Below are 25,916 nucleotides of genomic sequence, written 5' to 3' on the forward strand. Positions count from 1 at the left end.
GCCCCTTCCAGGCCTCAGTTCCCCTCTGAACAACGAGGAGGTTGTTCCTGGTGATTCCTGTGGACCCTTCCAGCCCTGGCACTCCATGAGTCTGTGTAGGCAGCAGTCCCAGAACCCACGAGGCAGGCAGAGTTGGGGAGTCTGGTCAGGACAGCAAGGAGAGAAAGAAAAATCTGGAAGACATAGCCGGCTTTGGCTATGGGGAGGCAGGGGAGGGGGGGAAGGAGGAGACAGAGGAGGAGGAGGAGGGACTGAGGGGTGGAGGGGAGACAGACCCAGCCCAGAGCTCCTAGTGGTTTCCTGTTGCCCGGCTCTAAACCCTCCACATTCCGGCAGACCTTCACACAGCCCAGAGCACTCTGCCTGCTGCCCGCCTGCCTGCCACTGAGGTACGCACGACCCCCACCCGGCCTTCCCCTTCTCCAGTGCCCAGCCCCTACACCCTAGTTCACTCCTGCACTTTGTGTACAGAAAGAGAAGCTGGGCTGGGAGGTCTCTGGGTCAGGGACGGGGCGCGCATCTCCTTTGGGCTCCATCACCACTGCCGCGAAGGGCAGGAGCCGCGGACTGGCTGCCTGTTGCTTTCCAGGTGGTATAACTTTGTCTCCCTTTTAGGTTTGCAGAAAAATAATCTCATTGTGTCTTTGGGGGAGTGTTTTCTCTGTGTGTGTGTTTGGCTCTCTGGTTTCAGAGGCTGCCTGCCTATCCTCTTTGCTCCCTTCACAAATGTGGCAGCCTCCTTTCCTGGGAATCTGATCTGGTCACAGCTGCACAGGGACAGAGGGCGGCCAGAGTCTGCCCTGCTCCCCCTTCCAGAAGATACTTCCTAGACTGGGTTCTTGGTCGGGGGTTCTGTTCTCCAAAAGGGACTTTGCATGAGAGATAAATTGATCTCTGGAGGGCAAGTGGGGGGGGGTCTCCACCTTTAATCAGCACCCTGGGAAGGTTCCTGTTTCCCTGGAATTCTCCCCCAGTGACCCCTCCCCCCCCAACCCACACACTCTGAAATAGCACCGTCAGACAGTCATTCCTGGGTTAGGCATTGTTCCCATCTGGGGCTGCCCCGGGGTATAAACACAGGAACTCACTGGCAGTGGCCCTTAGTGTAGGTAGATCTGAAGACCCCAGGCATCTGATATCATCCAACCAAGACACCTGGGTCCTTTGGGAGGCTGGGTGTGGCGGAGGATGTGCCAAGAAGGGGAGAAGGGGGAAGGCAAGAGAGAGTCCCAGGGCATCTCTTTCACACCACCTTATTTGAAAAGCCCAAACTCTACATGGGACTGGTGTCTAGCCTTTTAGGATGTTAAGTCCTCTTTGGACGCCCTCCTTCCCATCTCTACCGTCTTTACCTTCACTGGCTCCATTGGCTGGGTGATGAAGGGACTTCCTGGGGTCTGAGACACATCAAGGATAAAGGGGGCACTAAGATGAAGCATGTCTTCAAGGAAGCCCAGCCTGCCCAAAAGAGAACAGAGAGGCACACATTTTCCTCCAGAAAGGACAGCATTCTATGCAGAACACATGGAGAAAATGTTTCCACCAGCAATTCTCTAGGGTTACATTTCTATCACCTCCAAGTGCTGATGGTAGAAGTGCTGAGAAGCAATTAAGAAGTAGGTTGGCAGACTTAAAGCACACATTCTATGTGTTATCTTAGGTAAGTGAGTCCTCTGGACTTCGTTTCCCTATCTGTAAAGAAGACTGGACTTGGTCTTCTGGGTGCCTGACGTCATCTGAAACTTTCTAGGGAAGTTCTCTTAAACTGGAATCCATGGACTGGCCTTTGAATGGGCTTCAAGCATCTGCAAGCCACTTAAAATTATATGTACAGTAGTGTGTGTGTGTGTGTGTGTGTGTGTGTGTGTGTGTATGAGACAGAGAGAACGAGAACAAGGGGTATTCACAGCCTTTAGTCTTAACATATATTCAAATGGATGCACTACCCCCAGATAGCCAGAGGGCATGACGACGTGGGCGATGGAGTGTGGGTGGGACTGGAAGCAGATGTATATTTGCAGGATGATAAACAATTTTGAAAGAGAGTGGTTGGGGGAAGAGAGGGTTAACTCAGAGTGCTCAGCTGCCACATCGACAAAGCCTGAAGGCGGCGAATTGCCCAGGGAGAGAGGAGGGGGGAAGGGGTGCCTGGAGAAGGAATCAACTTTTGAAACTTTCTCCAAGTCCCACCCACAGAAAGGCTCTTCTTTGCCGTGACTCATTCTGGGAGGAATGTGAGTTGCCACGGTAACCTTTTTTTCAGGGTCTCTGCCTGCTGGCTGGGAGGGGACACTGAAAGACTCAGAACGTCAGGGTCAGGCTCGTCAGGCTCCATCTGAATGTCCCCTCCTTCACTCAATCCCCAGACACCAGGACAGCAAACTCTAGGTCCTGCCCTGCTGATCTCCCAGGATCCCAGGGCAGCTGTGGGGCTGTGATAAGCCTCCCTGACTTGGGTGTTTGAAGAGTTTTTGTTCCGCTGCTGTCCCCGGGGTGCCATTTGACCTTGAACTAATCGGTTCTCCCTTCTGAGCCCCAGTTTCTTCCTTGATTAAAGAACAATAACAACCGTCACCTCCAAGGGCTATCCTGTGGAAGAAATGGGCTGACACACAGGAAGCAATTGGTGAACTGTGGTCCTCCCACCTAATGCAATGGGTTTTTAGAACTGATAAATTTATGGCATCCAGAGACTTAATGAAATCATTTCCAGCTTTTTTTGGCCCGGGAGCTCCATCATCTTGGGTTTGTATATGACTTCTCTTTACTAAAAGTGCTGACAGGCACAATTTAAGCAAAATATTGTTTAAATCCATTTTGATTTGGGCACCTTCATATTTCCCAAGAGTGTTGTACCTCCCAGTGTGAAAAGAGCATTGGCCAAGGCTATGGTAGAGGTGAGTCTTAACTCACAGTGAGTGACATTAGGTAAGACCCTTCCCCTCTCTGGGTCTTAGTTTCCTAATCTGTTAAATGGGGCAGCTAGATGGTCTCCCGGGGCCCTTCCAGCTCTGCAAGGGCGTGCAAACCTAAATCCCAGAGGTTGCCTTCATGAGAAGGAGTAACTGGCCTACACTTTTAACACCCCTGTTTGCCTACTTGAAAAGGAAACAAGAGAGGAGGGGCTACAGGATCTTGGGTTGCATAATAGTCCTGCTAAAACCTTTATCCCTCCGAGGAGACTTGTCAACCAATAGCATGGCTGGGGTTTGCTATTTACAAGAGCAGCTTTCCTTGATGAAAATAAGCTATAAATAGGAAAGGATGTTGGTGGAAAGGCAAGCGCTCAGGATGCGAGGTAAATAGGAGAATATGTGGCTTTTGAGATTATTTACGTAGGTGTGTGGAGATAAACAGGGGCAGACACGAACCCATGAGGATGCAGATTCTGAGCACGGCTTTTACCAACAGGCCCCCGCTGGTAGAGCTAAAAATAAGTGCCTCCACACGTGAGCAAAGACAGAAGGCCATACTCTCACATACCTCTCCCTGAACCATATGCTGGCTCACAACACAGCACAGACAAGTCCCAGGTGTGCATCTTGATGCACATACAAACTCTGACCCTTCCTTCCACAGGCCGAAACAGACAGATGCTGAGCCAGGTGGACACACAAAGACACACATACACAGCTTCACATGGTCTTCAGGGCCATACGTAACTTACACACAGACACACTGTCCGTTACACACACACACACAACTACCATTTGCAACCACACACTGTTGTGCGCAGCCACACGTAACTACAGACGATGACAAGGAGGTAGACATGTCACACACATACAGTACCAAATCGCTGGCTGTACTTCACAGATAGAGACACTGAGGATCAGAGAGGGAAGATAACTCATTCAAGGTCACACAGCCAACTGATGTCTGAGCCTAACTTTCAGATGTTCGGAAATATCCAAATGTTTGCTTTTTTCTTTTTCTTTTTCTTTTTCTTTTTCTTTTTCTTTTTCTTTCTTTCTTTCTCTCTTTCTCTCTTTCTTTCTTTCTTCTTTCTTTTTTTGTTTTCATCTGATCACTTTGGTTTCATGTTTGTACAGGCAACAAGCCCTGTGGATGATAAGTGAGGAGCAGTACTTTCTCTCTCTCCTTTGCTGGCCAGCAATGGCCTATCCCAGGCCTCATTAGGGAATTATGCCATCAGGACGGCACAATGTGGCTAATAGGTGGCTGTTCATTTGCTTCTTGCTGTCTCCTTCCCTATCCTGTCTTTAAAGGAGGTAAGAGAGGGCTGGAGCTGAGCTTTCGGCCAACCCTGGGGATTAACGAAGCCACCTCTTCTCTACAGCAGACGGCCTGGATCCTATCCCCAACCCTGAACTCGGGGATGGCTGGGCTGAGCAGAGCCAGAGGCAGCAAGCAGTGACTTGGCAGAATCCTTTAGAAAAACAGCCTCCTGTTATCCAGGAGGGAGAGATGGCTTAGGTAGGAAATTAGTTCTGCCCCCATTCTCAAGACATAGAGCTCGGTGTCTATAGAAAAAATATGGATGGAGATACCAACTGTGTCCAGAACTGGGTTCTTTCAGAAACTGGTTATTAGCCTATCTTATCCGGGGATCCCTCTGGGTCATCTTATATTAGTCATGGCATGAGGATCCCAGACTGATCAGATGAAATAAGAAACGAAACAAGGTAAACATCTGGAGGTTCCTGAACATCTGGAAGTTAAGCTTTGACACCCGCCTGCTGTGGGACCCTTAAATGAGCTACTTTTCCTCTCTGAGCCTCAATTCCTTTTGTCTCTCAAATCAGAAGCATGGCAGACAGGTTTCACATGGCTTGCCAATGCTAATCCATAGGTAGTGGCTGCTAGAAGAACCTTGTTCAAGATTTAGACTCCACTCTGCACTTTAGGGGAAAAAGATCCTGTGCTTGATTAGTAAGGTCTGCCACATGTACTGGAGGAGCATGTGGAGACATATTCACCATGTATTTACTATCCTAGGGATGTGACAGTCTGAGCTCTCATCCCCTCCATTTGTGGTCACCCCATTTGCAGCAGTGGCCCCTAGAGGGAGCCAAGGAGGAAAGCCTGAAGCTCCACCCGGGGCCTCTCCTAACCACGATGAAACAGTGAAACGTGGCATCTTAGATGCCTTTATGGAATCTCGGGCTGATCCCAGTCCCAGACTCTGGAGCTGCTTCAGAGCTGCCCCAGAACCTCTTCACTTCTGGGCTTGAGCTTGAGTTTCCCTCAGATTCTTCTCTTCCAGCAAGAAATATTAAAATTGGAAGCAGAGTCCAGGGACAGGCTGGGTGGGGTGATACTCTGAAAGGTTTCTGCCTGAGCTGACTTAGAAAGCCAGAGCCGAAAGAAACCGTAGGGACGACGCTGCCCCAGGGTTTGCAAACTGTGTTTATAGGAGAACCCAGAGATGCTCCAACATGTCTCAGGGGTGTCCGAGTGTGTAGGACCTTCAGCCCCCTTCTCAGCATCACTTTTGCCTGCTTTTGTTTTTTTTTTTTTTTAATTTCACGCTGATTCACTGAACAGATAAACGCCTTCATGTTTCAACAAATGCCAAAGGCTGCTTCAAATATTGGACTTTGCAGAAGACCTCATTGAAAGAAAGGGCTTATGTAATTTTGAGCACCACTGATCTAAAACAACCTCCTCATTGTGCACATGAGCAGGGCCAGGTGTGGTCCAGGGAGTGAAGGAGCCTTCCCTAAATTTGCATGGTGAGCTGGGAACAATGCTGCCAAGACCGCAGTCCCAGGACTCCCGACTTCTGTGTCACGAGACCACCTCTGAGTGGTGGTGCTCTCTCCCTGGTGTGAGTGCCAGGTCTCCGGCCTGGCCCGGCCCTCCTTCCAAGTCCCAGCTCTCTGGTGGGCCTGGCTCGCAGAGGGGGTTCCTTTATTAGCCTCCAGACTTGTTTTTCTCTCTTTAGGCTTGTTTACCAGGAACGTGTGTTTTTGGAACCCTTGTTTCCAAGCCAAACAGTGGGAGAGAGATGCTTGGTTTGCGTCAGCAGGCCAACGAAGGGGCCGGCCTGGGGCCCAGGCTTCGTCACTGTGTTCTCTGGAGGCTGGGATAGTGTCCCCTTGACCAAGAGGAGCAATGCCTCCTTTGTTCCACCCCGACACCCTCTCTCCCTAGGCCACAGGCAAGAGCTGAGGTTCTTGCCCTGGATTCTTGAGGGGGGGATAGATATTCTGGGATCCTTGGGTGTTCTTGCAAACAACACTGCTTACTTCTATTCTCTCATATAAATCACCCGTGAGCCTCTCAAGGTAGGTGTGTTATTTCCGTTTTACCGATGGAGAAACGAATTGAGGCCCAGAGAGGGAAAGTTACTTTCCGAAGGTCACACAGTTGCTAAGCGGCAGATTTGAATCTGTACGCTCTGTCTCCAGAGCCCACGAGCTTACCTTTCTGTTCTGCCGTTTCTATAAAAGTGTGTAATCACTCCAATATGGTAGCCACTAGCCACATGTGGCTACTTAAATTTAAATTAATTACAATGAAATATAATTAAAAATTCAGTTCGCCCACACTAGCGGTATTTCAAGGGTTCGCCAACCATAGCTACCACGTTGGACACTGCAGGTAGAGAATATTTGCATCATCTCCAGAAGGTTCTCTTAGACTGCCCTGCTCCATAAACCTCTTTCTCTTCAAATCAGATTTGATGATTACAGCTCAAATTCTGTGCTTCACGTTCTTAAGAGCCTATGATTCCAAGGCCCACAGTCTAAGGCTCCATGACTCTGAGATGTCCCCCCTGTGCTGACATTCAAGGGACTTTTCAGTGTCCAAGGAGAGCCCAAAGGAGGCCCTTTATATTTTGAGGGAGATGAACTGGGGGGGCTGGCTGTACTTTTCCACTTTTCCATCCCCGGAGTCTTTCTAAAGAGAGGAGTGACCTCAGCTTCAGGTCCTGCTGGCAGCCACGGACGGGTTTTCAGCCATCTCCAGAGCAAATAAAGGCAAAAAGGAAGGGACTTGATGTACGGAACAGGGGGAGGAGGCGGCGGTGGGGTGGGAGTGAGCAGTGTCTGCATTTGGTGACCACCAAGCCAAGGGAAACACGCCTCCTGTTCCTCCCCTGGCCCAGGCTACTTTCCTTCCCTGCAACTCAGGCCAGTTCACAGCCCAACTGGGCTCCATTCAGGTGAGCACCTGGGAGGTGGCAGCTGCCAAGGGAAACTGTGAGACGAAGAGACCGCCAGGGGTGGAGCGGGGCCGCCTGGGTCCTCACCCAGCCCTGCTGCTCACTCCCTGGGGCTCTGGGAAGATGTCTTCCCCTCTCTGGGCCTCACCTTCTCACCTGTACTACGGGGCAGGAAGACATGCCTTGAGCCCCCAGCGGGATGCTGGATTGTGAAAACACTTTGAAAAGGATAGACATCTGCATCACCACGGGCTAAAGAGATACAAAGGAGCGGGTCTTCATTCGATACCAGTCATTTCTACAGGGCTGTTTATATTTTCACTGGGCGGACCGGATCTAGGTTTGGTCGGCAGAGGATGCGTTCTGAATGCTGGGGTTTGACTCTGTGTTCTGACCTCACTGGGGTTACTGTTGCACCCCATCAGCTCTGCGGGATGGACGGCTGGCCCCTTTGCCAGACCTGTTTCCGAGAGCCTCGGGGATCTTATGCATGTGTAGAAAGTGTGGCCATGCAGGAAGAATAGTCCAGACATCCCCCTTCCCTCTCAGCCCATCATCTGGAGGCATAGGGTTCTGGGACTGGTGATGTAGCCCTGGGCACTGGGCAGGAGCCCAAATTTTGGAAATTCACGCTTTCTCTAAGATTTTGGGTCATTTTCTTAACACTGTCACTTTCTGCATTTCTCCCCCACGCCCCCACCAGACATAATCCCTAAATAGGCCCAACCCATCTCCACAAGAAGGTAGTTTCCCCGGGGAGTTTGACTTGGACAAGGCCTGAATGTTGCACGATTTCCTCCTCTCAACCGCAGGCTCATCAGGAAAGTGGGACTGTAAGCCCTCCCGGGCCGTGTCTGCCCGTGTGTCACAGCACAGGCTCCAAGGGGAACAGTGCATATGTGAGCCCTTTAGACGCTAAACACACTACAAGATTTAGAACTATTTTTTGGTTCTGGCTGCAAAACCAGCGGCGGGAAGGGTGATTGTGCCACTAGGAAAGAAATGCAGGAAGGTAGAGAGGCAGGACAGACCAAAGAGCTGACCAATAGACCTTTCCCTGGTCAAGGAGGGGAAGGAACATGGTTCCTCTGCTCACATGAGGGACAGACTGGAGATACTGGCCTTCCTGGCTTTTTAATCGGAAGCTCATCACATTCCCAGTCCGGGCTGGGCTAGTTCTCCGATGACATGACTTCTCTGTCACTGGAGCCCAGACAACACCTTTTTTTTTTTTTTCCTTCTAGTTCCCAGTCTCACTTTGACCCTTTAACTTCAAACAGCCCCAGACAAGTCCTTCGCTGATGTTTCTCTCTTGCTCCATTCATAAAATCCTATGTGGGGGGTTGTCTTGCTTGTATCTTTCAAATGGGAAAGCAAACAGGGAGATTTTTCCACTTGTAGGTCTGGGGCGGGGCGGGGGGGTGGTGGGGAAACAAGCATACAACTGTGTGGGGCAGGAACATTCTAAAAATTTCCTGGAAAGGGAAGACTGGACTCATCTGGGGGTTGGAGCCAGGGTGAAGCGATGCCAAGCTCCCAGGTTGATTCCTCTTAATTTCTATTACTTTTATTTCATACACACGCTGTGAAATAAGAGGTGAGGTTTTAGGTGGATTTTAATACAATAAAGGGCCATTATGAATCTGCTCTTCCTCTGCCTGTTTCTACCGTCCAAATACCATAGTCCAAGGGAAGACTGGTTATACCACAGGCGAAGACACATGCCAAGACCAGCGTGTGCCTGTGACATTTTAAGGGCATTTTAAGAACCCAGCCTACAGCCTCAAAGCTTACCTGGTCTGACCCTCACAACTAATGGAAGGGGAAGCAAGGTCTGGAGAGGATCAGTGATTTTAACCAATAACCAAGGTCGTTTTGAGGCTGATCAGGATCCCCTGGCATTGGATTCCAAGCCTCGTGTTTGTTTTTTTCCATGATGCCAGGGTACCTCCAAGGAGCTGGGCCAGTTGAAAAGTCTTGGAAAGAACTAGGAATGACGAGCCCGATATAGACGTTTGTGGGGACAAAAGAGGGAAGACACGGCCGCTGCCCACCTTGACTAAACGCTGCTTGGAGGCAGAAGGAGAATTCTTGTTTAGTAGGCACAGGAGGAGGAACAGAGTAGACCAGAAGTTGGAGGGAGGCAAGTTTGGATCCATATAAGGAAGAACTTTCTAAAGCCATCTGGGAATAGAAGTCCATCTAGTTAGAACAAGAAATAAAACGTGCCCACCACAGTTCCTTTGTGAGGGATGGCATTTTGGCAATGAATCATCAGAGAAGATTCTGCCTCCAAATCGCTTGCAGTCATGGGATTTTTGGAGCCAAGGGTTTAGCATCCAGAGGATGAGGTCTTAGCAGCGACCAGGGCAGGAGAAGGTTCTAGATCTCAGCTAACATCCTTCAGCTGTGAGGGGGAAAGAAGAGAAAACATGAACATAAGTGAGCATTTGGATAGTTTCCCTGGGGGATCCAGAGAAGTGCTGTCCCTTCTGGGTAGAATGGAGACAGATGTGGCTGTCCACTGGTCACACTCCAAGACTATTGCTCTTTGTTTCATTTACTTAATGTTTATTTATTTTTGAGAGGGAGAGAGAGAGAGCATGATGACTGAGCCATCCAGGCACCCCTCTTTCTGTTAGAATGTAGATCTCATTGTCTCAAAGTGGCAGGAGGTCTCTGCCCATTAACTTCCCCCCTTCTTTCGGAGGGTAGAAAGGAGGAGGAAAAGGAGGAGGAGGAGGGTTTGGAGGATGGGAAAAAAAGAATTCTGTAACATCGGGGATTAAGGGTCCTTGAAGATGATCTGGTTCAGTATTGCCCAAACTTGACTAGTTAGCCAACCACCTTTGGCGAGCCACTTTTTTAAACCTTAAATAAATGGGGGCGCCTGGGTGGCTCAGTCGTTGAGCATCCAACTTCAGCTCAGGTCATGATCTCACACTCCATGAGTTCAAGCCCCGTGTCGGGCTCTGTGCTGACAGCTCAGAGCCTGGAGCCTGCTTCAGATTCTCTCTCTCTCTGACCCTCCCCTGCTCATGCTCCGTCTCTCTCTCTCTCAGTCTCAAAAATAAATAAAAACATGAAAAAAAATTTAAAAACTTAAATAAATGTATCGGGAAAAAAGACTTTATATCTTTACCGTAAGCGGAAAAATCTTTTGTCTTTTGTCATAAATGGAAGGAAACTATAAAAAAAAGAAACACAAAGAAGACAAAACAACTCTGTTGAATTCCAGCTGGATATAGTTTCCTGTGGAGGCTCTGAGCTGAAGGCCTGCTCTCTGTTAAAAAGGAGCAGGGAGCCTGGGTGGCTCAGTCAGTTAAGTGCGTCTGACTCATGATTTCAGCTCAGGTCATGATCTCATGGTTTGTGCGTTCAAGCCCCACGTCGCAGTGGAGTCTGGTTGGGATTCTCTCTCTCTTCCTCTCTGCCCCTCCCCTGCTCATTCTCTCTCTCTCTCTCTCTCTCTCTCTCTTTCAAAATAAATAAATAAACTTAAAGAAAAAGGAAGAGAGAGGAGTGCTAGACAGGTATCAAAGACACCTTAGCAGCAAACTGAGACTTTCTCCTCATACAGTCGGAACTGGAAGAGAATGGAATAAAAGCAATTTCCTCTGGCACCTTCCATTATCCCTTTGCATGCACCACCTAAATTTTATCTCAGATATCACAGGAATTCAGCTCCGAAGGGGCTTTCCGTCAAGAAACCTCCCACTCACTCAATTCTCCATCTCCGTCCCCTTGCAGGGTTCCCAGCATCATGAGGGCCTGGATCTTCTTCCTCCTTTGCCTGGCCGGGAGGGCCTTGGCAGCTCCTGTAAGTACTCACACAGCATATCCGCTCGGTCTCCCTCCATCAGAGTCACCGACTCTACCGGTCCTGGATACTTGGAGGGGCGAGGGCTTCCCTATCTCATTTTGTGCCTTATTAAAAAAAAAAAAAAAAAAAGATTTTTCTTACGCTAATAAGCTCAGGAGAAAAATTGAGATGAGGACCCCTGGGTGGAGAGTCCAGGGAAGAGAGATTTCCATGTAAGGAGAAGGTGAACTTTTAGCACCCACAGAGAGAGGGCTGGTTAGTTTTCAAGTCAGTGAGGACTATTTGGTTGCAAGCAACAGGCTCCGGTCTCACCACATTAGGAGGGGGAAGGATATCTACAGGGATATATTATGAACTCTAAGGCCTTGGGGAGGGCTGGAGAAGGACAGGTCCAGGATCTGGGAGGTGAGAACAGTCTCCAAGATGCTGCCATTTGAATGGATCTGCTCCAAAGGTTTCACTTCTTGAGAAAACGTGCCAAGACGATCTAAAAAAAAAATCAAGGAGAACCAATCCAGTTGAGCTTGGGTCCTGGGCCTGCTTCTTGGCCAGGGGTCATGTAGAGCACCCTGACTGACAGACCGTCCCTCCAAGACTTAGACTTGCACGCAGAGGGCCAGCAGTGGACATTCAAAGCTAATCCGGAAGCCGTTACCGGAAGAGAGGGGAAGAAGGGTGCGGCAGACAAACAGTTCCTTGCAACCTAGGGTTCCCTCGGCCTGTCTCCACTAGGAGGTGTGAGTGACTGTGGACTCCGGCAGGTAATTTTGGCAAAAGATCTGGCAGGGTTAGCCGTTGCTAAGAAGGAGCCCCAACCAGCCAGGCACCTCAGAGTTGTATGCTACCTTGCTTCTTCCTACTCCAAGTTGACATGGCAAGAATAACAAATTCATAAGAACATCATACTTGCGGAAAAGATAATGACATCTGTTAAGATTCGCGGTGTTCATGCCCCCGTGGGTCTCAGTTTTCCAATCTATGAGATGAAGGGAGTCGGTCTGCATCAGTGGTTTCCAGATTCATAGGAGTTCGAAGCAATGAAAGTGCTTTTCCAAGCTGAATCTTATTGGGAGAGACACCCCAGATAGAAAATATATAAAGGGGGGGTGCTCCAGCGTTCCACAGGGCCCCTGTGTTTGGCTTCCCTTTTGCCCTCATCACCCTACCCATGGCAGTCCCTGAGGCACAGCCTTCGGGATCTCCAGGGAGCTGCTCTCCCAGCTCCCCAGGCTGGAGGCGCTTCAGAGGTGAAGCTGGCCCTGACCTCCCTGCACCCCATTTTCTCTTCCCAACAGCAACAGGAAGCCCTGCCCGATGAGACGGAGGTGGTAGAGGAAACCGTGGCTGAGGTGGCAGAGGTAAGTGGGTAGGGTCCCCAGATGTCCACATCCATTCCCTGGAGAAACCAGGGTGCTGGGAGTCTCGATCCTGGAACGGGACATTTGCCCCTTCCCGTGTGCACGCATAGCACCGAGGTGAATGCCGTGTATCCCCCAATCCTGACGCGTTCCTGAATGTTCCTCGTTCAGTGAAACCCTGGAGGTGGGAGCTGTGAGTTTGAAAGTTTTTCTTTCTAAGCTGTGGGGCGATTTTTCTTAGGCGATCACCCACAGTCTCCCCATACGTTAAACACGAAGGGGAGCTGCTGTGGCACGGCTGGAGGGGATGGCGGGCTCGGTACCCCTCCTGCCCTAACACCCCTCGGGGCCTCTGAGGTACCTCGGTGGGCCTGTAGGAGTCTTTCTTAATTCTGACGCTGGCATCTGTGCTCTCTGTGTGCCCTGGGCCTGGCATACCTTTCCGGCTCGTCTCTCCTCTCGTGGGACCTGAAGCACCCGAGCAAGTCCCCTCCAGTCTTTACCTCTGCGGGTAGGGGCCATTGGACTCACTCTTCTCCCCCCACCCCCAGGGACCTGTGGGAGCCAACCCCGTGCAGGTGGAAGTGGGAGAATTTGACGAAGGTGCCGAGGAGGCCGAACAGGAGGTGGTGGCTGAAAGTAGGTCCCTTTCTCGTGTCTTGTCACATCCAGGCTTTGCACTTCACTGCTTGAGCCTGGGGCGTGGGGACAGCCTACGTGAGGTTCCTTCCCAAGGAAATTCAGGGTGAGGTCCTCCCCCCGGGGCGGGGGGGAGGTGGCTGTGGAGGAGGAACAGTGTTGACTCAAAGGTTGGGAATATTCTCTGGAATCTGGGAATGATCTGTTTATAGCCAGGCTGTGGGTCTCAGCAAAGGATGTTCCCAAGCTAGAAATGGCCTTCTCCCCTCACAGCTGTCCGCCCTGATTCCAAAGTTGGGCTTCACGTTCCCACTGAGGCCGCAGGTCACATCTGGTCCCCGAGCTCCTCGATGACCTCTGTCTCAGCCCCTGTCCCACACGGGCACAGACCTCCAGGAGCTTTTATACTCCTTAGCTTATGTGAAAATTGTTTCACACAGCCGTGAGGAAATAAGGCCTGGAAACCCGACAAAGCTCATATAATGCTACCCTTGGACTTCGTGCCAGAAGGACCGAACTGTCCTAGGGCCATCGGCTCCGGCACACCGTGCTGGCATCTCCGACCCAAGGGGTTAACAGCGTGGACTTGGGAGGCAGACCCACGTAGGCTTGCCTTTAAACTTGCCAACTCCCTCTGCGAGTGCCCTCCGACAGCCTTAGCTCCGTTGAGCCCGCTTCCTCACCTCTAACCCAGGGATGACAAAGATGCAGACCCTCGCCCCACGGCTGTTGGAGGATTAGGAGATAAAGCGCAAGGGCACTTGGCCCACCGCCTGGCAGGGCAGGCATCCAATAAAGAATGACTAAAATACCCCAAATCAAGCACCAGGAGGAAATGGCTAGATTGAGCTGTCATCCTGAGGGCACAGAATTTTTGTCGGAGCAGAGGGGCATCTAATGGGTCTGTTCCTTCCCTCCTCCAGGCCCACCCTCATCCGGTGTTTACCAGACACAGCTGGGCTCTATTGTTCACTGCGGGCCTCAAGGCTCTTCTCCCTTTTCCTTTACAGCCACTCAAGTCTGTTTTGCTTGGCCTCACAGCTCCCTGGCTCCATGACAACAGCTGATTTTCCATCCTTCTAGAAAGTTTATTTTATAATCCAAAAACGCCTCACTATCACTGAGGAACAGAGCTGAGAACACAATGGTTGCTTCGATCCTCAAGGGAGTCATATGGTATCCAGGGCTCCTGGGTCCCAGATGAAGCCTGCAGGTCCCCAAAATGTGCCTGACCCTGACCTCACACTGAATCTCTAATCCCCAGACTGAGCCAATTTCTCCCTTAAATGCCAATTGCTGGGCTCAGCAGAAGAGAAAGGAGGACTCAGGGCTGCCCAAAGCCCAGAGTGGGGGCCCTGGGAGAGGAATTCTGCCCCGGGATCAGTCTGGTTGGGTTCGGGTGGACCGGGTGGTGCTAACTACACGCCCTTGTACTCTACCAGACCCCTGCCAGAACCACCACTGCAAACATGGCAAAGTGTGTGAGCTGGATGAGAACAACACCCCCATGTGCGTGTGCCAGGACCCTACCAGCTGCCCTGCCCCCATTGGCGAGTTTGAGAAGGTAAGGGCCGGGGGTTGGGGGATTGGGCCTTCGCAAACATGGAGTGGCTGCCCAGGACACTGGTGGCCTGGTGACTCTGTGGGGCAGTTCCAGTCTCAGAAGTCCCCACACTGGTCACAGCAGGAAAGTGGAGGTAAGGCTCTGTCCGTCACCATGTGTCTCCAGCAACCGATAAGGATTTATTCGGCACCGTCAGGTTCCCAGCTCTGTACCAGATCCAGAAGGGAACATATCAAGAACATCGGACACTGAGATAGGGACTTCAGTGCTTGGGAGCAGCCTAGCAAAGCATCCAAAAATGTGGGTTCTGGGGTCAGACTGAAGGTTGACTTCAAACCCTATCTCCACCCATGTCAACTGTGAGATCTTAGCTAGATGTCGAACCTTTCCAAGTCTCAGCTTTGTCATCTCTGACATGGGGATAGAGATTGTCTTTATTTCATAGGGTGGTTGTGGATATTTGTTAGGTAGTGCTTTGTACTTAGTACCCAATATATGCTATTTAAAAAAAGCTTTCAAACCCATCCATTCTGCCTCTAATAGGACTCATTCACTCAACCAACCATCCATCGATCCAACCGTGTAATTATTTATTGAGTGCCCACTCATGACAACCAATGTGTTAGTGATGACCTAGCTCAGGACAGCATATTTGGTACTGGCATTGTTCCCACAACCTCCCATCCGGGTTCTCCATCAGTAGTCTCTCCCCAATACAACTTATCCTCTGGGCTCCAAATTTTAGCATCACTGTCAGGTCTTTCCTCCTCCTCACCCCTTTACTCCCATCCCACTGGTCACCAGTGCCCATCAACTCTCCCTCTGCAGTGATCTATAAGCCATAGTGAGTATGTATAGGAGGTTCCACACAAGGCTCCCTGCCTCCTAACACAGATACTTCCTGCCACAGTCCTCGTTCACCCCGCGGCATCTCTGCTTGGCCACCCCCACGTGCAGAGAGAGATTCACTAGGAGGACTCACGTGACCCAATGTACAGTTGTGCTCACAGCTAAGACTTATTACAGTGACATATTAAAGATATACAGTATATCACGCGGGAACAAGATGTAGGGAGAGCCTGGAGGAATCCAGGCCCAGGCTTGCTTGCTTTCTCCACTCGCATGAGGGGTCTCACAAAATGCACTCTTTCCCCAGCTACAAAGATGCAGCCACGTGTGAACAATGTTTCTGCTCAAGGAAACCCATTAGAGACTCGGCACTCAAAGTTTTCATTGAGCGCTAGTCACGTAGGCACCCTCTGCCTAGCACGTACCCGAATTCCAGACTTCCAGAAGGAAAGCAGATGTTCAGCACAAACCGTATCGTTTGTACAAGCAGCCTAGGCTCAGTGAGGCACCCTTATCATCTGTGGAAAGTTTTATAGCAGGTGCAGGGAATTGTTTATCGGCCAACTTCCCAGATGCCAGCCAAGAGCCAACATCGCAAGCGGGCCTTGCTAAGGATGACAGTCCCAGGATTTCTGCATTAACTTTTTTCTGTACTCTGCCTGTTCACCACCCCCCATCTTTCATTCCTCCTTTCCACATCTGCCAGGCTTGTTTCCCATATCTCTGCCTGATTCAGTTGTACCTCCGCTCAGAGGCCAACAGTGGCTCTCACCATGGGCTCGTCATCGGCCCGGGAGCCCACAGAGTGGGTTCTTGTTGCAGCCCCAGCACTAACCCACCGCCTGACCTTGAGCTGATCACATTCCTTGCTTGGCCCCTCGTGTCCCCGTCTCTGAAATGGGCAAGGATGGTGGGGCCAGTGAAGGGCTTTGGGAATCAGGGCGTGGCCCTCTGTGCTCTATGCTTTGCAGGTGTGCAGCAATGACAACAAGACCTTCGACTCTTCCTGCCACTTCTTTGCCACCAAGTGCACCCTGGAGGGCACCAAGAAGGGCCACAAACTCCATCTGGACTACATTGGGCCTTGCAAATGTGAGTCTGTCCTTGGCTTCTTCCAGCGCCTCATCTCGGGGAGAGAGCACTGAGCTGGTGCTGATGCAGGCTCTGCACCCCCGTGCTTCGTGACATTGGGCTCTTTCCCTCTCTGAGCCTCAGGATCGCCATTCACTACATTTTAGATGTTTATTCATTTATTTAGAGAGAGGACACATTGCACACACACAAGTAGGGGAGGGGGAGACACGGAGAGAGAGAGAATCCCAAAGAGCTCTGTGCTGATGTAGGGCTGAGGCCCCGAACCATGAGATCATGACGTGAGCCGAAGTCAAGAGTCAGATGTCGAACCTACTGAGCCACCCAGGCGCCTCAGGATTGCCATTTATAAAATGGGATGATTGTCTAGGAGTAGCTGCCTCTCGGCTCTGCATTCGGGACACCTCCCAGGAAGGACTGAGCAGTTGTGGAGGTCAGGGAGGGTTTTTGGATCCTTCCACTAGCATCCAAGACAACCCTTCCTTTTCTCTACTGATGAGGATGTTCTTCTATAGGGCTAACCCAAATCTTTAGTGCTTCAATATGGCAAAGCAAAAATGATGTTCTCTCTGGGCCTATAAAGTGTTTTTAAAAGACAGTAAAACCTTGGTTTGCGAGCATAATTCATTCTGAAGACATGCTTGTAATCCAAAGCACTTGTATATCAAAGCGAATTTCTCCATAAGAAATGATGGTAACTCAGATGATTCATTTCACAACCCAAAAATATTCATATAAAAATGATTACAATACTGTAATATAATACAAAGTAATAAAGAAAATACAAAATATAAAGACAAATAAATTAACCTGCACTTACCTTTGAAAACCTTCGTGGCCGGTGTGAGGGAGACAAGAGAGAGGAAGTTTATTGTGTAGGGTGACTTTCACTATCGCTAACGGAATCACTGCTCTCTATTGGCTCAGTGGAATCTTCTTCTGCATGGGGGCCATTGTATACACTCGCGGGGATGTTGACTACAGTACAGTATTAATAAACTCTTGTCATATACTGTATCGAATGTAACTGGCAACAAGGCAGCCTAGGAAAGGGTCTCGATCTGCAGGCAGCCTGACCCAGAATGAAGCAAAGCATTCCTAAGCTCACTCTTGTATGGAACAGCGGAGGGCTGTCCATAGGTGCTTTGAAGGGACAAAAAACACACTAGTGCCAGTTGGGGGCACCTTCCAACCTTCTGAAAAATCACTGATTTCTGCCAAACATTGTGGCCTGAGACCCAGCATCTGTGCATGGGAGACGATCACCCACAATCCCACAGTGAGAGAGAGAGAGAGAGAGAGACAGACAGAGAAGACCCATTGGCCCAGTTGCGATCACGTGATGTTCAGCAACACATACTACTCGTGTTACAAGACGTCACTCACTTATCAAGTTAAACTGTATCAGAAATGTTTGCTCATCTATGGAACACTCGCAGAACAAGTCGCTTGCAATCCAAGGTTTCACTGTGTTTGAACTTGAATGCTTTAAAATATGAGGCATGCCAGTCAGTTTCCTTCAGGCCCCATTACTCAGCGTTGCCCTATCCTTGGCCTTTTCACTCCATCACATTCCCGTCTGCCCACTTAAGACCTACGATTAACCACTTTCCTCTAGAAACCTGGGAGTCAGGTGTTGGGGGAAGGGATGCCAGGATACTGTCTAGCTTCTTGTTAGTGATTCCAGGTGCAGATCCCACTGGCCCAGGTGCCTCTTTCAGCATTGGCAGTCTCCTTATCACTTCAGACACCCAAGGCCACATCCTCCTCCAAGACAACACCCATGTGGTGTCTCTGGTACATTCTGGCACCAGATGGCACTGGGGAGAGCCACTCACCGGCTTCGTGAAGGTGTGCAGGGTTCAGAAAGGTGGAGGAGAAAACCAGGTTCTCCCGTGGTCAGCCCCATGCTCCCAGTTATGGGGCTCAGGAGGCTGGGGAGGAATGCTGATAGGAATCCTTGGGCAGTGAGACGGAGGAGTGGGCCAAGAGGCCTTTTACCAAAGTGGTTCTTTCTGTCCTCTGGGTTGTGTTGCTCACTCGTTCCAAATCCTAGTGTGTCCACCACAGATGTTCCCTTCCCCTCCCCAGCTGGTGGTGGAGAAGGTAGTTGTCCTAAGCACAGAGGGGACTTTCCCTAGACTCAGGATGAGGGAAGGACAGACCTCTAAGCCCCAGGGCAACCATATGCCAGGGGTGGTGGATGAGGTTCTGATAACGTGGCCTTGAGCAAGCCCCTCCCCCCCTCCCCCCCCCCCCCCCCCCCCCCCCCCCCCCCCCCCCGCCCCCACGCTGACCTTTGATAAGTCCAATAAGAGGGCAGACTTGGTCTGACATTCTGGGATTCTAAATTCCAAAGATCAGGATGGAATCATCATGAAGAATGTTCTGGTGGGTAAGTATTACTGAACTCCCCGCCAAAGCTAAGCTGGGCCTATGGATAATGTTATTCAACCTCCCAGCTCAAATACCTCCCAAAGGTTGGTATCACCAGCGTGGGACCTGGACCTCTGCTTTCAGAGCCCCATCACCCAGAAAAGCGCAGGAGTCACTGGAGTGAACCATTTCCCTCAGCAGACTAGATCAGGCCTAGGGAGGAGCAGACGTGGCTCAGTGGAACCTTCTTCCCCCACACAATCTCCTTTGCTCACTGTGGTGTGAGAAACCGTCCCAGAAAGGCCGAGCCACTGTGCCCAGGTCATCGATTGAGATAGCTGTGGGAGGAGGCCCTGGGTGAGAAGAGTGGCCCAGCCAGCACGTTGGCCCTCAGGCGGGGAGAGTCGGGGTCTGTGCTGACCACTCTCGTGTTTTGGACCCTAGACATCCCCCCCTGCCTGGACTCCGAGCTGACCGAATTCCCCCTGCGCATGCGGGACTGGCTCAAGAACGTCCTGGTCACTCTGTACGAAAGGGACGAGGACAACAACCTTCTGACCGAGAAGCAGAAACTGCGAGTAAGTGCTCTCTCTTCCCAGCCTGTCCCAAGGCCCTTGCCTGGCACTGAGCGAGGTGGCTCCTGGCCCCCGGCTGGCTGAGATCCAGTCCCATCCCTAGAACTAGGCCCCCACGTGTAAGCCTACACCGCGGCGCTGACGAGTGCCCTTATTCTGGGTGCTGGGACGCCGGCTTCTCGCTGCCTTTGGAGGCTGATAATACACGTTCACGTCTTAAAGCCCGAGGAGCCCTGTAATAGAGAGACCTGCTCACTTTGTTTGGCCCAGTGTTAAACAAAAGGAATACAAACAGCCCAGTTGCTTTTTCCTTCTGATCTGTGGATCTTTAACGTTACTGGACATATCAAGCATTTGGAGTACCGATAACGTGCAGATTCCCGAGCCCCATCTCGGGCCCACAGAATCAGTGTCTCTGTGAATCCGGGCCCAGGAAGCTGCATTTTCACACACTCCCCAGGTGCATTTGGTGGGACAGCTCTAGGCAGATAGACAGCTTTGAGATCACCCCAGGCCTCTGCTTTTGTGGGTGAGATGCTGGTACCCATCTATGCCACTGCCTTCCCTCATTTCGAACCTTGGCCTGGGCTGGCCTCTTCCGGCTCCGGCCTACTGTCGGAAGAGGAGGGGCCCTCCCTGGCCTGGACGGTCTCCCCTGGACCCTTCGTCACGCAGCATCTGCTCTCACAGGTGAAGAAGATCCATGAGAACGAGAAGCGTCTGGAGGCTGGAGACCACCCCGTGGAGCTGCTGGCCCGGGACTTCGAGAAGAACTACAACATGTACATCTTCCCCGTGCACTGGCAGTTTGGCCAGCTGGACCAGCACCCCATTGATGGGTAAGGCCTCAGGCCCTCAGGGTCACAGGGCGCCGCTCTGGCTCGGTGCTGGAGGACGCAGAGTCGTGGGTCAGGGCTGGGGGGTGCACTGGGTATGGCCAGAAAACTCTGCAGACTGCTGCGTGCAGTCCTGGAGTCCCACAGTTTGTGTAGGGGCCGAGCAGGAAGGAAGCCATAATACACGTTCATGCCGGAAGAAGTGGAAGTCAGCTGGAATTGAAAAATCCCTCCTTACCCCTGTGCGCACTGGCCTTGGGTGTCCACTAGTTGAGGGAGAGTGAGCTGGAAAGGAGCTCAGACTCCGTGGGGTAGTGGGGCAGAGGTGGGCTGGCCTGCGTGCTCACAGTCCTTCAGCAAAAGACCTGAGACCCAGCAGCCCCGGGAGGGCAAACTGAACCTGGGACTTCTTAAAAAAAACTCCACAGAACCAATCCCATCCACACCGCAAGCCCTTGTTGAATTGCTCTTCCCTGTCGTCCAGATGGGTTTTGACGTGCCGTGCAAGCACACGGCAGAACAGGCACGCAGCTGTCCGTGACCCAACACTCACTGAGCAACTATTATGTGCTCAGCCCTGTTCGGGCAGGGGGTTTAACCGTGATCAGAGCTGATGTGGTCCTTGCCCCCATGAAGCTCACGCTCTGGGTGACAACCTGCTTCTCACAATCGAAGGACAACAGTAAAAAGGCCCCCAGAAGGTGTAAGTGGGTGGCCGGCTGCACGTGAGGCCGGGCAGTGGTTGTCAGGACCCTCACCACAGCTTTGTGGCCTCCTCTTGCTGTGTGTTCTCGGGGGAGCCCGGAATGGAGGGCCACCTCGTTCACATGCCTGGGGGAGGACACCGGGCCCAGGGATGGTCCTCTCTGGGCTGCTCACCCCTCGTCTGTGCCTGGAGCCCACCCACCCTGGCCGCAGTCCCCAAGGGGGGGGGGTCTCCTGAGCTCTGGGAACCTCCTTGCTGCTTCTCTCCCAGGCTCTTTCCATGGCTGGGATTCAACTGAGTCGCTCACTGTGGAGGGGAAAGGGGAAGTCAGGGGGGACATCTGAAGCTCAGACTGAGCCACTGGATCCCACCACAATGAAAGCACCGGGAGAGAGGCTTCCGGATGGGGCCGCAGGACTGTGCGTCTGGGAAAGTGCTCCAGCCTGGGCCAGGGGGCCCATGCCCCCGCTCTTCTTGTCCCAGAGCTGCACGGTGACCTTGCCTGAGTTCCTGCCCCTCTTTGGGCCTCAGTTTTCCCACCCATATACAACAGAAGGGGAGGGGATGTTCCTTCCAGTCGAAACATTGTGTGATTCCTTCCACGAGTTGGGTGGCGTGAGGGAGTCTGGGGGTTAGAGAGAAAATTGGAGTCACCGTGCGGCCCCTTGGGGAAGAGTGTTTTGCGGACAACTGGTTGAGGGCTCTGGAGAATAAGGAAAAAATTCATACGGGTGCTCTGGAGTCCAGGCCGGCTGGAGGAAAGGGAATGGACAGCCGGAGAGAAGCCAGAAGGCCTCCCTCTCACACGTTACCAGGTACAGAAAGTGAAAGCTCTTGTGGAGGTCAGAGTCCTTCTGACCGTCCTGCCAATCCCAGCCCTGTCCCACTTCTCCCCAGAAGGCGGCACCGTCACCATTTAGTGTGTTTCTTTTTAGACTTTTTTTCTAGGCATTTGTCGCTATAGACATGTGTGTCCCTGGAAACACGCACGGTTGTTTCATATCAGATTTTGATCTACCAACAGCAGAAGATTTTCACTTTAAGTGTTTGCGCCCCGATCCTCAGCCAATAAGGAAACAAATGCACCAAGAGGCCCCTGTTATGAACCCATGGGATCTCAGAACCGGAAGGGCCCTTAGCCGTTACGGTCAACTCTCCCTGCTTTGAAGGAGGGGAAACCGAGGCTCAGAGCAAGGCATTGCCGGCTCTCAGTCCCACAGCAGGTCAGCGGCAGAGCGAGGGGGTAGACCAGGACGCTGGCTTCCTGCTCCGCTCGCTCGCCCCTTCCTTCCGCCCTGTGGGGCAGCCTCGCTCTCCTGCCTCTCCTGGAGCGTGGGGCTTTCCCACACCTCAGGCCCTCCCCGTCTCCTGCCCACAGGTACCTGTCCCACACGGAGCTGGCTCCACTGCGTGCACCCCTCATCCCCATGGAGCACTGCACCACCCGCTTTTTTGAGACCTGCGACCTGGACAATGACAAGTACATCGCCCTGGATGAGTGGGCCGGCTGCTTCGGCATCAAGGAGCGTGAGTGTCTGAGCAAAGGGGCCCCGCATCCTCTCCCCGCCTCCCCTCTGCTCTCTGTCATCTGCGGGTCCGTCCTCTCTACCCAGCTCTGCTCTCTGTGCCTAGTTAACTCCTGTCTGCTCTCCCTGTCTGGGCGGGCCTTGCTCTCTCAGGTGGCTTCTTGTCCATCTGGCCGTCTTTATCATTCCCTTCCTCAAGCGTAGCACTCAGTCTGTGCCTAGCCCTATTGTGGGAACCGGCAGGCACGTAGACAGGAGACAGGAAGTGTAATTTGGCAGTGTGTGTCAGTGACAGGAACAGGGGCAGGGAGACCAAGGTTGTCAGTCGCCACGTTCCTGGGTGACCCTGGGCTGGTCATCTGACCCCTGGCCTGCGGATGGGGGGGACCCACCGACTCCTCAGGAAGCCCGTCTTCACCTGCACAGGGCCTCACGCTCTAACTCTGTTCTCTCGTCTTGCTTTGCAGAGGATATTGACAAGGATCTGGTGATCTAAATCCACGCCTGCCTCCTTCCGCAGTTCCGGATCCTCCCTCTTCGATCTTCCCCTTCCTGTTTCCCCCAAAGTTTAAAATGTTTGGATGGTTTGTCGTTCTGCCTGGGGACAAGGTGCTAATATAGATTTACATGAATACATTAACGGTGCTAAAAATGGAAATTGTAACCCAAGTCATGACATTCTTAGGTGTAACTGCTCTCACTGCCTCTTGCTCGCCCACTAACGGCCCCATTTTTCTCTCGCCCCTTGCGGTGTCCCCCGTTGTCTTAGTGGCGTGTGGGTGGGAACTTTGATCTGCTCAAGCCTGCCTTCAACACACATTGCGTCTTCAGATTTTCTCTCCTTTTCTGTTTGAAACTAACGCTCACCAAGGTAGTCTTTGTGTTCATTTTATTTCAGGGTATTGGCTGCCGGTGTGGGGGGGGGGCTCTTCCCCTCATGGCCTGAAGGTGGGAAAGGGAAGTAACAGGCACGTGATGCTGGCAAGGATGTTTCTGGGACTGGAGGCCTAGTGGGAGAAAGCCGTGTGGAACCTGCCAGCCAGAACCGCAGGTGGCAAGGCTGTTGCTGGGAGAAAGGACCCGAGTCTGTGTTAGGAAAGTATGTTAAACTCTCGCATACGCCAGTTCCGCACCAAGTCCCCCTCATCTTTCGGTGCCGTTTCTTTTCACGTTAGGTTGTTTGTCCAAACTTTTGGGAGCCGGGGTTGGACCATCAGCTCTCTGGAATCCGCCAGGGCCCTGCAAGGGTGGGTCACCACACCGTGCGGGGCTTCTCCCCTCCTAGATGTCTTTGGGAAATGCAGGACTGGGAGGTGCTTTCGACCAGGAAGGCCAAGGTCTAGAGCGAGGTGTAGAAAGTTGTAAAATAGAAGTGTGGTTGGTGAATTTTTTTTTTTTCCACATTTAGATAGCTGTCACAAGAGGTCTTTCCCTCGGTTTCTAGCACGTCCCTCCTTTTCTCCCTCTCCCCACTTTTTTCCTTCTATCAGTCAAGAGTAACTTCAAAGTCAATGGGATGGTCGGATCTCACAGGCTGAGAACTCGTTCACCTCCAAGCATTTCATGAAAAAGCTGCTTCTCATTAATCTTGCAAACCCTCGCCATGATGTGGGGAGTTTGACAAATCTTTCAAAATAAAAAGTAACGACTTAGAAACTGCCTTCCTGAGTGATTTTGCATGTGTCTCAGTCTTAGACATCTCATTACCCTGATACGCAGACCCATGGGCGGACGTGTCTACACACAACTGTGCAATTGCCAACCTATGCAAAGACACTGCTAGGCTTTGGTACACACAGGCTTTTTTTTCTTTTTAACTTTTTTTTTTTATATTTACTCATTTTTGAAAGACAGAGAGAGACAGGGCACAAGCAGGGGTGGGGTGGAGAGAGAGCGGGGGGACACAGAATCTGAAGCAGGCCACACAGGCTTATTTATATGCAAGGGGTGTATTTGTACACAGGGAATGTATGATTCCTATATGCACAAATTTAGCTTACTTTTAATTTTATGACCTGTGTGCTGACCCTTCTTCATTACTGCACTTCATAATCAGAAACACCAGGCTAAGCAACTATCTCCTTCCAATATCCATCCATCCATCTGTCCGTCCATCTGTCTATCCGCTCATTCATGCAGTCAACCAACGTTTATGCTATACCGACTACGCACCAGGTCCCATGCCCGGTGATGGAGACTCAATTGTGGCAAAGCAGACAAAGCATTTGTTCTAGAATGTATAGCCTAATAGATTAAACAACTGCAGGACCAAATATAAATTACAAGAAGAATGAAAAGTGCAGTAAAGGAAGAGTAAGAGAAACCATGAGTGCGTGCAAAGGGGGGGTGGGGGTGGGCAAAGCATTATTCTAGAGCTGCACAGTCCCACAGGGTGGCCACTACCCATCATGCATGGCCACTTAGATTGAAGCTTAAATTAACTAAGATTAAAACTTCAGTTCCTTAGGCACATCAGACACTTTTCAAGTGCTTGTTAGCCACATGTGAGTTGTGGTTACCGAGTGAACAGGGTAGATCTAGAGAATTTTTATCATTGCAGAAAGGTCTATTGGACAGGGCTGTTCCATGGCTTCCTTGAGAAAATTTGAGCTGAGTCACAAAGGAAAAGAAGGGAGTGAGTGTGTGGAGTAGGGAGAGAGCAGGGAGACGGCAGGGAAAGAGCATTCCAGGCAGAGGGAACAGCATGTGCAAAGGCCTTGAGGTAAATGGGGGCATGATGAGTCCCAAGCTAGCATGGCTGGTGCACAAAATGAGGGGTAAGTCATACTGGACGAAGCTGAAGAAGTGGGCAGAGGCCCTGGGAACACAAGCTGGTGCAGCCACTCTGGAAAACAGTGTGGAGGTTCCTCAAAAAACTAAAAGTAGAACTACGCTATGACCCAGCAATTGCCCTACTAGGCATTTATCCACGGGACACAGGTGAGCTGTTTCAAAGGGACACGTGCACCCCCATGTTTATAGCAGCACTATCAACGATAGCCCAAGTATGGAAAGAGCCCAAATGTCCATTGACAGATGAATGGATAAAGAAGATGTGGGATATATATATACATATATATATACACAATGGAGCATTACTCGGCCATCAAAAAGAAGGAAATCTTGCCATGTCCAACTATGTGAATGGAACTGGAGGCTATTATGCTAAGTGAAATTAGAGAAAGACAAAAATCATATGACTTCACTCATCAGGACTTTAAGAGACCAAACAGATGAACATAAGGGAAGGGAAACAAAAATAAAATAAAAACAGGGAGGGGGACAAAGCATAAGAGACTCATAAATATGGAGAACAAACAGAAGGTTACTGGAGGGGGCGTGGGAGGAGGGATGGGCTAAATGGGTAAGGGGCACTAAGGAATCTACTCCTGAAATCATTGTTGCACTATATGCTAACTAATTTGGATGTAAATTTAAAA

General features: G+C 51.2%; 1 protein-coding gene across 1 annotated transcript; it reads left to right on the top strand.

The window, feature by feature from the left end:
• The first annotated feature begins 290 nt into the window (after nt 1–290).
• Nucleotides 291–24,136, top strand: SPARC (secreted protein acidic and cysteine rich). The gene is made up of 10 exons (XM_030328911.1): nt 291–389; nt 10,883–10,952; nt 12,251–12,313; nt 12,865–12,952; nt 14,395–14,516; nt 16,337–16,457; nt 19,278–19,411; nt 20,099–20,247; nt 22,329–22,477; nt 22,944–24,136. Exons 2-10 carry the CDS (start codon nt 10,896–10,898, stop codon nt 22,970–22,972), a joined length of 912 nt encoding a protein of 303 aa, XP_030184771.1. The 5' UTR covers nt 291–389; nt 10,883–10,895; the 3' UTR covers nt 22,973–24,136.
• The last annotated feature ends 1,780 nt before the right edge of the window (nt 24,137–25,916 follow it).

This window comes from Lynx canadensis, chromosome A1 (assembly GCF_007474595.2).
Source record: "Lynx canadensis isolate LIC74 chromosome A1, mLynCan4.pri.v2, whole genome shotgun sequence".
In the NCBI taxonomy this organism is placed as follows: domain Eukaryota; kingdom Metazoa; phylum Chordata; class Mammalia; order Carnivora; family Felidae; genus Lynx; species Lynx canadensis.

Coding starts and splice junctions, on each gene's coding strand:
- SPARC (XM_030328911.1), top strand. CDS start 10,896: ATGAGGGCCTGGATCTTCTTCCTCCTTTGCCTGGCCGGGAGGGCCTTG. Junction 12,314..12,864: donor CCGTGGCTGAGGTGGCAGAG/GTAAGTGGGTAG, acceptor CCCCACCCCCAG/GGACCTGTGGGAGCCAACCC. Junction 12,953..14,394: donor ACAGGAGGTGGTGGCTGAAA/GTAGGTCCCTTT, acceptor GTACTCTACCAG/ACCCCTGCCAGAACCACCAC.